Source organism: Mus musculus, chromosome 1, assembly GCF_000001635.26.
Source record: "Mus musculus strain C57BL/6J chromosome 1, GRCm38.p6 C57BL/6J".
Classification (NCBI taxonomy): Eukaryota; Metazoa; Chordata; class Mammalia; order Rodentia; family Muridae; genus Mus; species Mus musculus.
The window spans coordinates 84,752,186-84,767,142 of NC_000067.6; the positions used below are offsets into that span (position 1 = coordinate 84,752,186).

Here is a 14,957-nt window from a genome sequence, read left to right on the forward strand (position 1 = left end):
CATATCCAATTTTATAAAATATAATGCATTAAACAAAACTACGAAGACCAACCTGTTTAAAAAAAAAAAAAAAGAAACATGAGTATCTTATTTATCCCCTAATATAACTGGCAACAAAATATACATGGTACTTAATGTTCATACTATAAAAATATTCTGATTACTTACAGTATCATGGACAAAAGCATGAAGCAAGAACAGTGATAAATACATTCATAACAACTCCCATTAACTTTTTTTCACATATACTAGTCTGTTAATTGATGATCTATTTGGATGGAGAACTGCATGTTCATTGAATTATCTGCACATCTCTTTTTCTTCATGTTTCATTTAACTGTTGAGACAGAGTCTCCAAATTACCTCAGGCTGGACCTCCAATCTCTGACTCTCCTTGGTTCTGAGTGGAAGGTGGGCTTTAATTCATCTGTCTATAGGCCTTATTCTAAACAATACTACAATGTACTATATCACACTTTGCAAGCTGCTGCTCTTAACAACATTAGAAATATTTCTGAAATCATTTATTAACAAAGATACAAAAAAAAAGACTTTCAGGAAAGAAATGCACTACTATAAATGAAAACTGTTTCACATGGAAGGCTTCAAAGAGATCATTTTAACAGTTAAAGGAATTTGTTTCTCTTCCAGGAATTGGGCTTTATTCCAAGCACCCACATGGAGGCTCACAATCTTAATTCTAGGACATCTCATGCTTTCTTCTAACCTTTGAAGACACCTGCACATTTACAGTGGACATACATATAAGGCACACACACATAACAAAACAATCTTTGAGATAAGAAGAATGTTTCACTTGGTAATCCCAACACTTGGGGGAGAGGAGTGGCCAGAAGAACTGAATTAGCAACCAGCCAAAACTAGACTTTTTTCAAGATAGGGTTTTGTTCGTATACTCTTGGCGGTCCTGGATCTGTAGAAACAGGCTGGGTTAATATAACTCAGAGCTCCACCTGCCTCTGCCTCCCAAGTGCTGGGATTAACGTTCTAAGTGACCATTACCCAGCCCTGGGTAGTCTTTTGATTAAACTGAAGTACATAGTTGCCACAAAGTGACAGCAAACTCGACTCTTCCCTCAAATACCCAACTCCAGCAATCTATCCAGCTTTACAGACAATAGTTCTTTGAGGTTTTACTGTTTTAATTTTAGGATCCCAATAATAATGTTTTACCAAGATATATTTTACTGGAGCTAGAAAAGTGAACTCAGCAGTTAAGAACATTAGCTTTGGCTCCTAGCAGCCACTTGAGTTCAATTCCTGATACCTATATGGTAGCTCACAACCACCTTATATAACTCCAGTCCCAGGAGCCAAGCCTCTTTTGGTCTGCATGAACATGAGGCAAAACCACCCATATTTATATAATAAATATAAGTTACAAAAAACTTTATGATATATTTTGCAGCAAAAGAAAACCATGAACTATTACCCTGAGTAAATGAATGTGGATTATCACATACAAGTCAGATGGCAATGCTCTAGTTTCTAAACATAAAAAACATATAATAAAAGCACTAGTGTGACCATCTAATGAAGTGACAATGAAAAGAAAATTAAGGGTTTCCAACACAGTAAATACAACAATAGCAGAGCAGGCACAGATGGCTTTTTACCTTACCTATAGGAAACAGCCATATGCTTGAGGAAGGTATTGCCTGTAATTTCTCATTTTTTATTTCCCACCACATCAATATCTTGATATCACAAAAGCATATATACAACAGTACAAAGTAAATGCAAAACTATGAAACAGGCTAAAATACTGTATCTGTGATGTGTGTAAACAAACCTAATGTGTTTGAACTTCATTTCCCTGGGGTAAACGATATGTATGCATTTTATGTACCTACAAAGAGGTTATTTTCTTTCTATTCTAAAGAACAGAAGGGTCACATAAATACTTCAGTGGTAGAGGTAGTCAGTATTTTATGATACTGTAGATTCAGTCACCACCACCAAGAAAGAAAAAAGAAAAATCCACTCGCACATCTTCTATTCACAGAGTCGTGGATATCAACATACATACAGGCAAAATACATTAAGAATCATAACAAAACTCACCCTTGAGGGCTCAGATCCAAAGAATCATCTCTGCTATGCTGCAAGCTAGGTGACCCCAGATCAGCAGAGGCGTTGGTTGCTGCCGTTGCAGTCCCACTGCTGGCTGGTGTTGTAGATCCCAGGGATCCTGACCCATTTGTACATGCCTTGGGGGGACTTGTCAACAAAGACTCTGATTCTGCTAAATGTTTGACTTGATGCATCACACCTTCATGGCAACAGGGACAAAAAGAAGTCACTTTAATCAGGAGACAAGAACAACACCCACCACTACAAAATTCCTGAATGGTAAACTAGAATGTAAATGGTAAACTAGAAATAAAGCCAGGAGGGAGGAAGCTGGGGAGAGAAGTACAAGGCAGAGAAAAGGCCCAAGTTTCATCTTGATTCAGATCAGGAAAAATAAAATTAAAAGATATTTTTATTGAATGTCTTCTAATCTTCCAACCAAACTCCTATAAAACGGCTACTCAAAGTAGAAAAGTCAATCAGCTTCAAAAGGAAGACTACTATCCAGACAGGGCTATGGACAAGTGGTGATCATCCATCATCAGAATAAGGATGAATTTGCGAGAAGGGAAAGCGATGGACAGTCTCTCTGTCTGTCTTTCTTTCAGATAACCAAGAAAGTTTGTGTTAAATACATGAAAAATCTGTGGGTGAAATTTGTGTATGAATGTAGAAGCATTTTTTGGGAGTAAAGTCCCAATCTTTCATTAGTTTTTTTGTAGGTGGTGTTTTCTTTTGTTTGTTGTGAAGGGTCTATGCAGCTCCAACTTCCTAGAATTTTCCATGTAGATCAGGCTGGCCTCAAACTCAGAGATTTGGCTACTTCTATTTCCCAAATGCTGGGATTAAAGGCATGGACTACCATACCTATTAGATTCTCTTGGGGGGTTGTGGGGCAGAAACGGATTTCAACTTGGTTCAAAACTACATTTTATGCAAAAGCTATGCTAGGTACTGAGGACATATTAACAGGCAGACTAAATGACTCAAATGAGGATTCCAGTAAGTAATAAGCTCACAAAACAGAAATACAGGAAACCAGAGCACACTACAGGAAAAACAAGCTCAAAATGGAAGGAAAACAAGACGTTCAAAGAATGAAGTTAGCATAAAACTTTAGTCTTTTTATGAGGAGCATGACCTAGCTGTGAGAAGCCAAAGTCCATTATGTATATGCTACAGATATACAGATTTTCTAAGTTTAACAAAAATCACTTTGGCATGGGATGGAGATGTAAGAGAACAAGTGGATCTCATTTACTTGTAACCAAGAAAAATAAGAAGAAACAAAAGCAAAAACAAAAAGTGGATAAATCTAAAAACACAAATAAGACAAAAGAGAATCTGAGAGTGAAGACAAAAATATGTGACTAAATATTTTATGCATCTAGAAAGAAATGTATGTGCGCCTGCACATGTACCTGACTTGTAACAGTCACCTCTGGGCCATGCAAAAATATTGCTGTATGTTCTTTAATTATTTGAACAAAGATAATTTTATTTAGTTTCTTAGAGATACTGTCTCACTAAGTAGCTCACTAAGAAGTCAAGAGATCAGTGTTCCTTTTTGATTGAAGGGTACCATTGTGTCCAAAGATAATTTTAAGTACTTAAAGAAAAAACTTCTGCTTCTGTTTTCATTGTATTGGCCTATCTATCATAGTTTCAAAATGAATAAATAAGATAAAAAACCCAATATATGAAAAAGGGGCTGACTCTAGCAGATCATGCCTTGTTCAGTTACCGCTGCTTCTTCCTCTTAGCCAGTTGTGGTGGCATTGGAGGCCAGAGGCAGACAGATTTCTGATTTCAAGGACAGCTAAGGATATACCCAAGAAATCTGTCTCAATAACAAAAACAAAAACAAAAGGCTTCCTCCTGTAGCAGAGGCGACAAATAGAGAAACCCACTGCCAGACATTATTATAGCAGGACTGAAAGACCTTGGAACACTCAGCCGCAATGGAGTGTTCCATCAAATCTCTCCACTTCAGGGCTCAGGGAAATGAGTTGTTAAGAGGTGGAAATAATTTAAGAGCCAGAAAGGATAGAGGATACCAAGCAATCAATGTCCTCTAAATCAGTAAGATCAGCACACATATAACTCAAAGACTGCAGCAGCAGATACAGGCCAGCATAGGTCTGTATCAGATGGGAGTCCTACAGCTGAAAAAAACGAGACATGCACCCCCCCATCCCCAACAAACCACTCCTAAGGGTAGGCTGAATCCCAGCAGTAAAGGGTCAACAGAAAGTGAACACAACATTTTTCAAGGTTCTTTGTTTCGATGTCATGTCAGGGTTCCTCCATTTTCCCTTCCTAAATTCTGATTACTGTTTTATTTGTATCATTTTTTTCTCTTTTTTCCTACAGGTCCTTTGCAGAAATATTATGGCCACCGCTTTAGTGTTTTTATGGGATTCCTAAGTGTATGAATGAGTCTCTGCATGTTTCTTATGCCTTTTGTTTCTTATGCCTATTCCTTCTGTTTGTTTTGTCTTCTTCTGATGTGTTAGTTTTATCTTATTATAATTTATTTGATTATTATGCCTTAGAAGCCTATTTATTTTCTATGAGAAATAGAAAATGGATTCCAATGAAAGGGGAATAGGGAATGAACTGGAAGGGGAAACCATAATCAGGATATATTATGTAAGAGGAAAAAACCCTATTTCCTCGATAAAAGGAAAAAAGAATAATCAAGGGCTGGAGAAATGGCTCATTGGTTAAGAAAGAGTACTTGTTGCTCGTCAAGAGCTCCTATGCTCAGTTGCATTCACATGAAACCTTACAACTATCAGTTAATCCAATACTAAAGGATCTAATGCTCTCTTACTGTACCAGTCACATACATTCTCAATCCAAAGATATATCCTTAAACATTAGAATTGTTCTGATCTACTGCCATGATGCACTACAAACTTGAGTGTATATGGGGGCAGGGGAGACACTGAAAATGAATTACAGGCATCAGTCACAGCAAATCGCAATAATCCTGTACTTGCACAAAATACACATACTCTTAAAACATCTCATGTGCACAGATAATGCTTTCCTTATAGACACTGAATGTGTCACATGAAATTCTATCTAAACTAACCTATTCATCATTAACTTATTGTTAAAAATGGCATTACCTTCTCTCCTGAAGTAAACACTAAAAATATCAGGTAACTTTTGCATTAGGATTTCTGCCATCTGAAGAGCTCCAACTACTATCTTCAGGTCTTGGCTGGATAGCATTGAAGCAATGTGACTAAAAAAGAAAAGCATTTGTGAATAACCTAAAGTTGGTGATTGTTTTTGGTAATACTCCTTAAAATTCAGGAACAAAATTCAACTCCAACTTACCAAATAAAATTTTTATTAAATTCAGTTTTATTTTTAATTAAAATTGTGTTTTTAAATTACTAAAACATTTTTACCATTTCCATGAACACACCTTGAAACAGCATGATTTTTCAGAACATCCTTCAGAAGTTCAGCATCAGCAAAATAAATTATCCTAAGAATTGCTCTAAGGCACTTGTGTCTGACCGCAGGGCCTGCTGAGGAGCTGTACACTTCATAGAGAACACCAAACAAGGTCTTAATGAAAGACTTAGCCAGTTCCGGATCTTCTTTCATTAGCTGTGCTCGAGCATCATCCTTCTTTAACTCTGAATATCCACCTGTTATTTTAAAAAATGTACAGTCCTGAAGTGACCAGTACTATGAAGCACAGAAAATAAAACAAAGTATTCGGCCAAGCAACTATTTAAAATGCTATGCAATTTTTGTCATTATATAACAAACAATCGACCAGAGCAGACAAAGTTAGCATTAAGAGATTACTGATCATTCTTACCAGATGAAAGCACCACTGTACTAACTATATAGTACTTCCTTGTCATACAACAGTCTAAGAAATACTAACCCACTAAAATACAGGTAAGAAAAATGAACAGCGTGCAAAAGAATGTATTTTGTTCACAAAGAATATATGTAATGAGAATGTAATGAAAATTATGAAAAAGGGAGTGGCCAACTATGTTTCCATATCTTGAATGTCCCTTTGCTTTGTTTTTTTTTTAAAGATTTATTTATAACAGATATAAACATTTATTTATTACAGATGGTTGTGAGCCATCATGTGGTTGCTGGGATTTGAACTCACGACCTTTGGAAGAGCAGTTGGTGCTCTTAACCGCTGAGCCATCTCTCCAGCCCCGTCCCTTTGTTTTGTAAGGTCCATTTGTTTACACTGCATAGCATGAAAGCTTTGAGTGTACAAGTGTTACATAGTATACAGACTGCATGACCTTCTTAAGAAGCCTCCAACATTTCCTATCTAGTTCTTTTCTGGTAAGGTGCAATGAACACCTGCATTAGTTCTAACAGGCATTACAAGACATCATTTAAAGAATAGTAATAAGTAGCTTATTCATATTAACTAAGACATAGGTTCTAGTGAAATATATCACATTATTCAACTAACTTGTCCCTCCTTAATTAATGATACGCAACTGTTACTATGTAAACAAAAAACATTACAGATCCAGCAAGAAGGTACATGGTAGTGCAAGAGAAATAGCTCTTCAAGTTACCCTCTGTGCATGTTGTGGATCATGTGAGCCCATACACTCATACTCAAAATGTATGTAAAATAAATAAATCACAACAGTACAGCTCTATTTAAGTCAAGGGATACTTACTAGTGTTAGAATTGGCTAAGGGATTAGGTTTTCTCTGAATGGCACGTGCTGTTCCCGTGTCTTCATTGATTTGCTGCATAGAATTAAAATCAATAGTATAAACTCGTCCCAGAGTGGACAAGCTTATCTCATCCTCACCGACCTGATGGGCTGCCTGAGAGCAAAGAGAGAGAAGTCTTGAATATAAACATGTAGAAATCCATTACCTAAGTACATCAGAGACAGATGCTACTTTGTAAATGTATTTTATGAGGCTGGTAAACTGACAGAACGTAGAAATTTTAGTAAGGTTGGTGACAAAACTCAGTAGTTTAACAAATTATTTTAAATTAAACCAAACCATGGGCTCTATAAGATACTAGTGATACAAATGTCCAGGTAAATATAAAATATACTATAACTGTCATGAAGATATCATTTGCATTTTAAAAAAATGTAAAAGAAAATTTTATATACGTACTTAGAACTCCAATTGTAATAAAACACTTTTTACCTGAATAAACTTCTAGTAACCTACTAAACTTAAGCCAAACACCTTGTAGAAATTGTCCTTAGGTAAACAAAGACAACCTCACATTTACAAGTTGTTCTAAGCCTGTAAGACAGAACTAAAACTACGATCTAAAATTAATAATCAAGATTCAAGTATTACACAGAAAAGACTATTATTTAACTTCAGGCATCCATCCTAGAGAAGTTAAAAATTGCTACATATGCTGATTGCACATATGAAAAATCCCAGCACTCAGGCAAAAGTTAAGGCAGAAGTTTTCCAGGTTTAAAGACAGCTTAAGCTATACAGCAATAACTTATCCCTTTAAAAACAAACAATCAAACACTCTTTATACAAAGTCCAACCTAAGCTGAGTCTCCTGACAGAATGGAATATCTATCTGGAAATAGAGTGAACTCATTGTAAAGATGGAATTATTAGCAGGAGAATGCTAAAAAGAAAACACTTAAGGTTAGAAACTAAGAACACTAGCAGTTGTGGCACACCAACCAGTCGACAATTAACTCTCCCTCCAGCAAAAACTTTTAGAAACTAGAACACATATTTAAAATACTACTCTACAAGGAATAAATATAGTTGCAATTTAAAAGGTTTATTAAATTTAGAAGAATTCTGTTAATGTACTGACATTTCTAGCAGAAAATGAATGGCCTCTCAAGTACTTTAACACTCAGAGAAACTTTAATATTATTCCCATGAATAAAAAAATCATAAATCAAAATAAACCGTCATTAACATTTTGGTATATTCATTCTTTTCTCTTATACCAAGTTATCAAAAATTCCACCATTTTAAGCATTGCTTCCACTTATGCTATTAAAATCTATTGCACTACTACAGAATTATATATATTAATCTATCACAATTTTCACAGTCACCCTAAGACAGAAACTTAGTTTGTTTTCACTTTTTTCCTGATTAGGTATAAAAAAGCATACACTGGGAAATTTCTTCTGGGTTGAAATAGTAGACCTGCTTTGAAACACAGTCTAACCCTCCAATGTTTCCTTTTGGAAACAAAACTATGGGACAAAGAACTGAGATTACTTGCTCCAAGCCAAGCAGGTAGTTAGCAGCAGAAGCAGGACTAGAACATCATGTTTTCTGACCTCAACAGAATGAGGACCTTCTTTCTCAGGAGACAAAATGAGAGAATCTTGAGTTAATTCAAAACTGAGCACACTTAAACACACACAACCACCTCCCCATTTGCCATCCCTACACCCACTCTCCACAAAAATAAGACATATTTAAACGGTACAATGAAACTACTACCTCAATGATCCGGCTGTCAATCCTGTTATAGGGATGCCAGAGGCCTCGGTCATCCCGCCACTGCCATATTGCACCATCTGTGTTCTGTGCATTTCCCTTTTTCAACATGGTATCAACTGCGAAGATGCCTTCTTTTGGTAAACATGGCATAAGTTCACTGAAAGTAAAACGTGCAATTATTTTAGTAACTTTCTGCACCATCTGTAACTGTCAATTAAAATTTTCAAGGACAATCAACCCATTTTTACCAAATCAAAGATGTCAGCTCATACAGCTCTTGAGGACTTCGTGGAACAAGGTCAATCTGCTCTTGACAACTTCCATTGGAGGCACCACATAGCAGGAAGTGAAGTGTTTCTGCAATGTCTGTAAAGCCAACATCAGCAAAACATAAGCCTATTAAACTAAGTGTAGTCAATTATTTACAAGGCAATCATTCACCAGAGTAGGGCAAAAATAACCTTACACATAGAACAAAATATGAAAATTAAAAATACAATTGTACATGTAAAAAGGAAGAAATTTGTGTAAACTTTAACCATTATCTCTATGGACTTCCATGCTGAATAAACATCCTCTAGCTTACCCATATTCAGAATCTTTAGTTACTTTGAGGAGTACTAAGTTGATTTGAATCTCTGTACCAACAGAAGCCATTCAAATATACTCATATCCTTAACTACTTTCATTTAAATACACTGAAATCTCATGGTATTACTATAAGGTAAACACCCCAAGCTCATTTCCTGTGTTATGCCATCCTTACAGGCTAACAAAACATTCTCCCTATTAACTTTCCATTTCCAGAAGATGCTGTTGCTACTGTACATCAAGAAGAACCACCAGGCAGAAGACCCAGGAAGAAGTCCTCTCAAAATGACCCTGGACTCCCTGAAGCTTTGGAAGCCTTGAAGAGTCTCACATTCTCTGCTGGGTACCAAAGCAGAGATGGCATGTCACAGGATTTCTGACGCCCTATCATAGGCTTTTTGTTAATGTTTTTTCAACTTCCTTGTAGGAGTAGGGCACTGTTGGGTTTTATGTCTATAAAAGGTACATAAATAATAAAGTTTGCATTTATAGAAAAAAAATAGTACTTACTTTGTTTCATAAGTTGAACAGCTAATGTTGGACAGTTGGAACACATCAGAGAAAACATGCGAACCACCATAATAAACATCCCAGAACTTAAAATCGGTGGAGTCACTACCAACAATTGTTGAACATTTGTAAGTAGATCTTTGGAAGCAACCTGTTGCAGTAAGTTCTTCATGAATACAAAGAAGACAAATTATTATGCTGTGGTTTACCAATTCAACAATATGAAAAATGTATTATCAAAGATAACAGACTCACCTCCTCATGTTGAAAGTTGTCCACTAAACGTGCAAAACAAAGGCAAGTACTTTCTACTGACTTTTTGTCCTAATTTTCACAAAGAAAAATAAAAAAGTTCATTAATTTAAAATGTTAGCAACTTCGGTCACTTAACTCTTACTTTGACACTAAATTTCCGTAAAGTCATTAGTAGATGTGAGCTTTCAAAAAAGGAAACCCAGGAAAAGTGCAGTTGGTAATATTAAAGAATAAGTACATGCAAACGTCTATCCAGGCATAAATGATGCACGCTTGTATTTAAGTTGAAAGCTACCCTAGGTTAGCTTAAAAAGGAAAGAAACAAACTAGTACCTCTATCATTATCACTACAAAAGTGTAAGGGACAAATGTGAGCCCATCACCTTGTAAAAATCACTTCAAATATTCTGTACATCTAATTTTCACTGGGTTTAAAATACTATATAAAAGCAATTTTAAGCCGGGCGGCGGTGGCACACGCCTTTAATCCCAGCACTTGGGAGGCAGAGGCAGGAGGATTTCTGAGTTCAAGGCCAGCCTCGTCTACAAAGTGAGTTCCAGGACAGCCAGGGCTACACATAGAAACCCTGTCTCGAAAAACAAACAAACAAACAAATACAAAAAGCAATTTTAAAGGAGATTCCTTAAAAGGTGCTTCTACTCATACAGCACTTGTAAAGTCTAAGAATAAAAAAAACAAAAACAAAAAACAAAAACCTGCTTCTCTCTGGCCTCCAGACATAGCACTCACTCTCCTCTATTCAAATCTGATATGAATTCTGCTATTCAAACAGTATCACTGATGTTTTATCCTTTACATGTCTACTGGCTCTCCTCCAGCCCCAGTACAGGTGAAATCTATACTTTTCATTTCTATTTCTGGACAATCTCTCCCTTTTAGTCATTACCTAAGCCCTTTGTTCCAAATGCCTTTTAGAGGAATATTTCTAAAAGTAAATACTGATCTCACAAAGTAACATCTTAATTAGTGCAATAATAAAGTCATTAGTTAATATCAATTAAGTTATTAAATATATAAATTATAAACCATTTAGGTTAATATGCCAAAACCTTATAAAAATGACAATTATATGACTGGACAACACATTTCAATAGAAACATAAGTCAGATTGCTTTGTGTTAAACATATCCAATTAGAAGAACTCAAAATTTGAAATTTTCATGTCACAGGAAACATTCGTATTTTACCTGATGAGTTAGCCTTTGGGTAAGCAATGGTAGGGAATCTGCCACAAAATGAAACTCATCTGGTGTGATACTCTGGCAGCAATTGGCTGCAATTGCTAGTGCATTTCTTTGGGCATTGATGCTGAAGAATTCTAGATACAACAAGCAATCTGCCAAACCACCCTGAAATATAGAAAACTGTTTTAAAGTGGAGAAAATAATATCCTTTATAAAAAGCAACTACTAAAATGTCTAGCACAGTACTTCAGAGCAGCATGTGCATCTTACAGAGCTACAGTCAAGGAATTAGCACAATGTAGTTCAACAATAAAGAAAACACACCTTAAGCCAGGCAGTGATGGCGCACACCTTTAATCCCAGAATTTGAGAGGCAGAAGCAGGCGGATCACTGAGTTTGAGGACAGCCTGGTCTATAGAGAGTGAGTTCCAAGACAGCCAGGGCTACAGAGAAAACAAAAAAACAAACAAAAAAAAAACAAAAACAACCCCACACTTTATCGATAACACTTACCGCTTGTAAAATGGCTTTACTGTGTCGCCGTGACAACATCTCCAAGGCAGTCAAGGCCTGCTCTGCCACATCAATACACTGAATAACTTGCAACTGGAAACATTAAAGTGGGTATCAAAGGTTATTATTTACAATACCTTATTTGTATGAACACTGTACTTCCTCTACTTGTAGTCATTTACATGACGCCAACATGCAACCAACCAAACTAGAAAACAGCCACCCTTGAATGACACTATAAAGCATAGCTGACAGTTTCCTCCTAACAGCTTACTCAGTACCAGGATCTGAAAATTATATTCCCATAGAGGATTTATGTAATAATTTTTATTAGATATTTTCTTTCTTTTTTTTTTTTTTTTAAATTTTTTTTGGTTTTTCGAGACAGGGTTTCTCTGTATATAACCCTGGCTGTCCTGGAACTCCCTCCGTAGACCAGGCTGGCCTCGAACTCAAGAAATCCGCCTGCCTCTGCCTCCAAGTGCTGGGATTAAAGGTGTGCGCCACCACACCCGGCGATATTGTCTTTATTTGCATTTCAAATGTTTCCTAAAAATCCACTATCCCCTCCCCACCTCCACTCCCCAACCCACCCAGTCCCATTCCCAGTTCTGGCATTTCCCTATACTGGGGCATAGGACACCAAATGCACAAAACAAGGAAAGAATATTAAAAGCAGTAAGGGAAAAAGGTTAAGTAACATATAAAGGCAGACCTATTAGAATTACACCAGACTTCTCCCCCAGAAACTACGAAGGTCAGAAGATCCTAGGCAGATGTCATACACACCCTAAGAGAACACAAATGCCAGCCCAGGCTACTATACCCAGCAAAACTCTCAATTACCATGGACGGAGAAACCAAGATATTCCATGACAAAAACAAATTTACACAGTATCTTTCCACAAATCCAGCCCTTCAAATGATAATAAAGGGAAAACTTCAATACAAAAAGGGAAACTAAGCTCGAGAAAAAGCAAGAACGTAATCTTTCAACAAACCTAAAGAAGACAGCCACATGAACAGAATTCCAACTCTAGCAACAAAAATAACAGGAAGCAATCACGACTTTTCCTTAATATGTAATAATTTTTAACCAGTTTTTAAATTGTAAGGTATATTTCATGAGAATAATTATATTTAATCATATGAACTAAGTTTTATTGTGCATTAAAAAAATTGTACAGGGCTGGTGAGATGGCTCAGTGGGTAAGAGCACCCGACTGCTCTTCCAAAGGTCCGGAGTTCAAATCCCAGCAACCACATGGTGGCTCACAACCACCCATAATGAGATCTGATGCCCTCTTCTGGTGCGTCTGAAGACAGCTACAGTGTACTTACATATAATAAATAAATAAATCTTTAAAAAAAAATTGTACAAACTACTAGCCACTGATCGTATGAAAATTTTCCTTTCTACACTGGTCAACTCTGTGGAGCAAAAAGCAAAACCCTTTTTCTCAAACTTCTCAGCTATCAATATAAAGAGCTAGTAATTCTACTATCTTGTTGCAGTTCTTTTAACTTTCACCGTTGGTACTGATCAAAGTTGTGTGTTTATGCTCTTGAAAACACACGTAGTAGCACACATGTAAGTAAGTTGACAACATTAAAGAGTAAGTTTTCACCTTCAACTCTGTTCAAGCAGGTCTCAAATGTCTCATTTCTTATCTTTCCTTTCCCTCTTATAGGTGTTGAGACTACCAATACCTGGCACTACACCTGTCCCTTTTATGTAGATTCACGAGATTAAAAAAAAATGGGGACATAAGGCTTACCCTGCAAGCACTATTATTACTCATTAGAGCTCACCAGCCCCCAATGTAATATTTTTAGAGAAATAGTTACTGTTGTTCTCTGGTGTTAGTCCTAAATGCTATCATTTTTTTTTAAAAAAAATCATAAAATTGGGCTTATTTTATGATTTATTAGTTTTAACTTTAAACCTTTTAAACTTTATACATGTGTATGTATATATGTGTAAAATATAATTTTATTTATAAAACAGTTTTCCTTTTAGTTTATTTTTGGAATACTGGTTAAAAACACAAACTTCAATTACATCACAGATTCAAACTCAAAAATTCAAAACTTGACTCCTCATGTATACTTATGACAAGGTTGGGCAAAAGCATAACTACCTTTTCTAAGAAAACAGGGATAGCATCCACTACAACAGCAGATGACCGGGGGAGAGCTTCCATCATATATGTTAAGGCTCGGCAAGCATGATTCATCTAGAAAACAAGATGAGTTTGTATTCAATAAATACTCAAAATAAAATTTAGACACCCCTTTAAAAAATACATGACATACTTACAATGTCAAAATTATGTTCCATCTGCAGTAATGTTATCTGTTAAAAACATAACAAAGTATTAGGAAAATTCCTGAAATATTCCTTCTTGCACTTCACTGAAATGGAAAGACTTGTTTATTACACCACAGAAAATTAACAGCAAGACATACACCAGAAACCATTATACTTCTGTCATTCATTACATGCTAAAACAAAGGTTGATAATGTTGCTATAAGGCACTACAATTTCATAACATGACCCAATTATTTCTGCTGCTTACAGCCAACCATTTTCATAGTTTCTAAAATCTTTCAGAAAACATAACTGAGGACTGACCAATTGACACATCATTGGAACAAGAAATGACCGCCATTTCTTGAATTAACATTAACACAGACTGAAGACCACATAAATCACGTGCATGCCCGCAAGAAATAAGTACCATTGTAGCTGCTCAATAATCATAAATAAATAAAATGCAATTTAAAGGGGCTGGATAGATGGCTCAGTGGTTAAGAGCACTGACTGCTCTTCTGGAGGTTCTGAGTTCAAATCCCAGCAACCACATGGTGGATCACAACCATCTGTAATGAGATCTGACACCTTTTTCTGGTGTGTCTGAAGACAGCTACAGTGTACTTACATATAATAATAAATACATGTTAAAAAATGCAATTTAAAAATAGGATTGATCACATTAAAGACTATAGCTAATAAATGGCAAATTTATTTAAGTCTGAATTTAAAGTATTTTATTGTTTGTAGGAGACTCAGATTGCAGCTTTTGTGGTCAAGGAAGAAATGCAAAACAGGAAACTTTTAAATGTTCTGTATTTCAAGTAAATACCCTTCAATTAATTGTTGTTAATAACAAAACAGCATATATTCTAATGTAATGCCAAATTAATGTGTTTGTTCTCAGCTCTAAATTACTCCAGGTAAACAAATATGTATAATACAAGCCTTGATTGAATATTTATATACATTTACCATCTAAATCCACT

The 14,957-nt window shown here is 35.9% G+C and overlaps 1 protein-coding gene across 49 annotated transcripts in view; it reads right to left on the reverse strand.

Moving 5' to 3' along the window:
* Positions 1-14,957, reverse strand: part of Trip12 (thyroid hormone receptor interactor 12) — a 128,816-nt gene that overhangs the window by 30,997 nt on the left and 82,862 nt on the right. For 23 of the 49 annotated variants that reach the window (XM_011238654.3, XM_011238656.3, XM_011238658.3 and 20 more), the window contains 12 exons: positions 13,974-14,009; positions 13,795-13,890; positions 11,654-11,746; positions 11,143-11,304; positions 9,934-10,002; positions 9,679-9,844; positions 8,826-8,952; positions 8,575-8,734; positions 6,789-6,942; positions 5,537-5,765; positions 5,232-5,350; positions 2,086-2,293 (listed from right to left, as the gene is read on the reverse strand). In XM_011238654.3, coding sequence (XP_011236956.1) covers positions 2,086-2,293; positions 5,232-5,350; positions 5,537-5,765; positions 6,789-6,942; positions 8,575-8,734; positions 8,826-8,952; positions 9,679-9,844; positions 9,934-10,002; positions 11,143-11,304; positions 11,654-11,746; positions 13,795-13,890; positions 13,974-14,009 — 1,619 coding nt within the window. The remainder of the gene's footprint in view (positions 1-2,085; positions 2,294-5,231; positions 5,351-5,536; positions 5,766-6,788; positions 6,943-8,574; positions 8,735-8,825; positions 8,953-9,678; positions 9,845-9,933; positions 10,003-11,142; positions 11,305-11,653; positions 11,747-13,794; positions 13,891-13,973; positions 14,010-14,957) is intronic. The other 26 variants (NM_133975.4, XM_030249247.1, XM_006496427.3 and 23 more) reach the window with 7 other exon arrangements.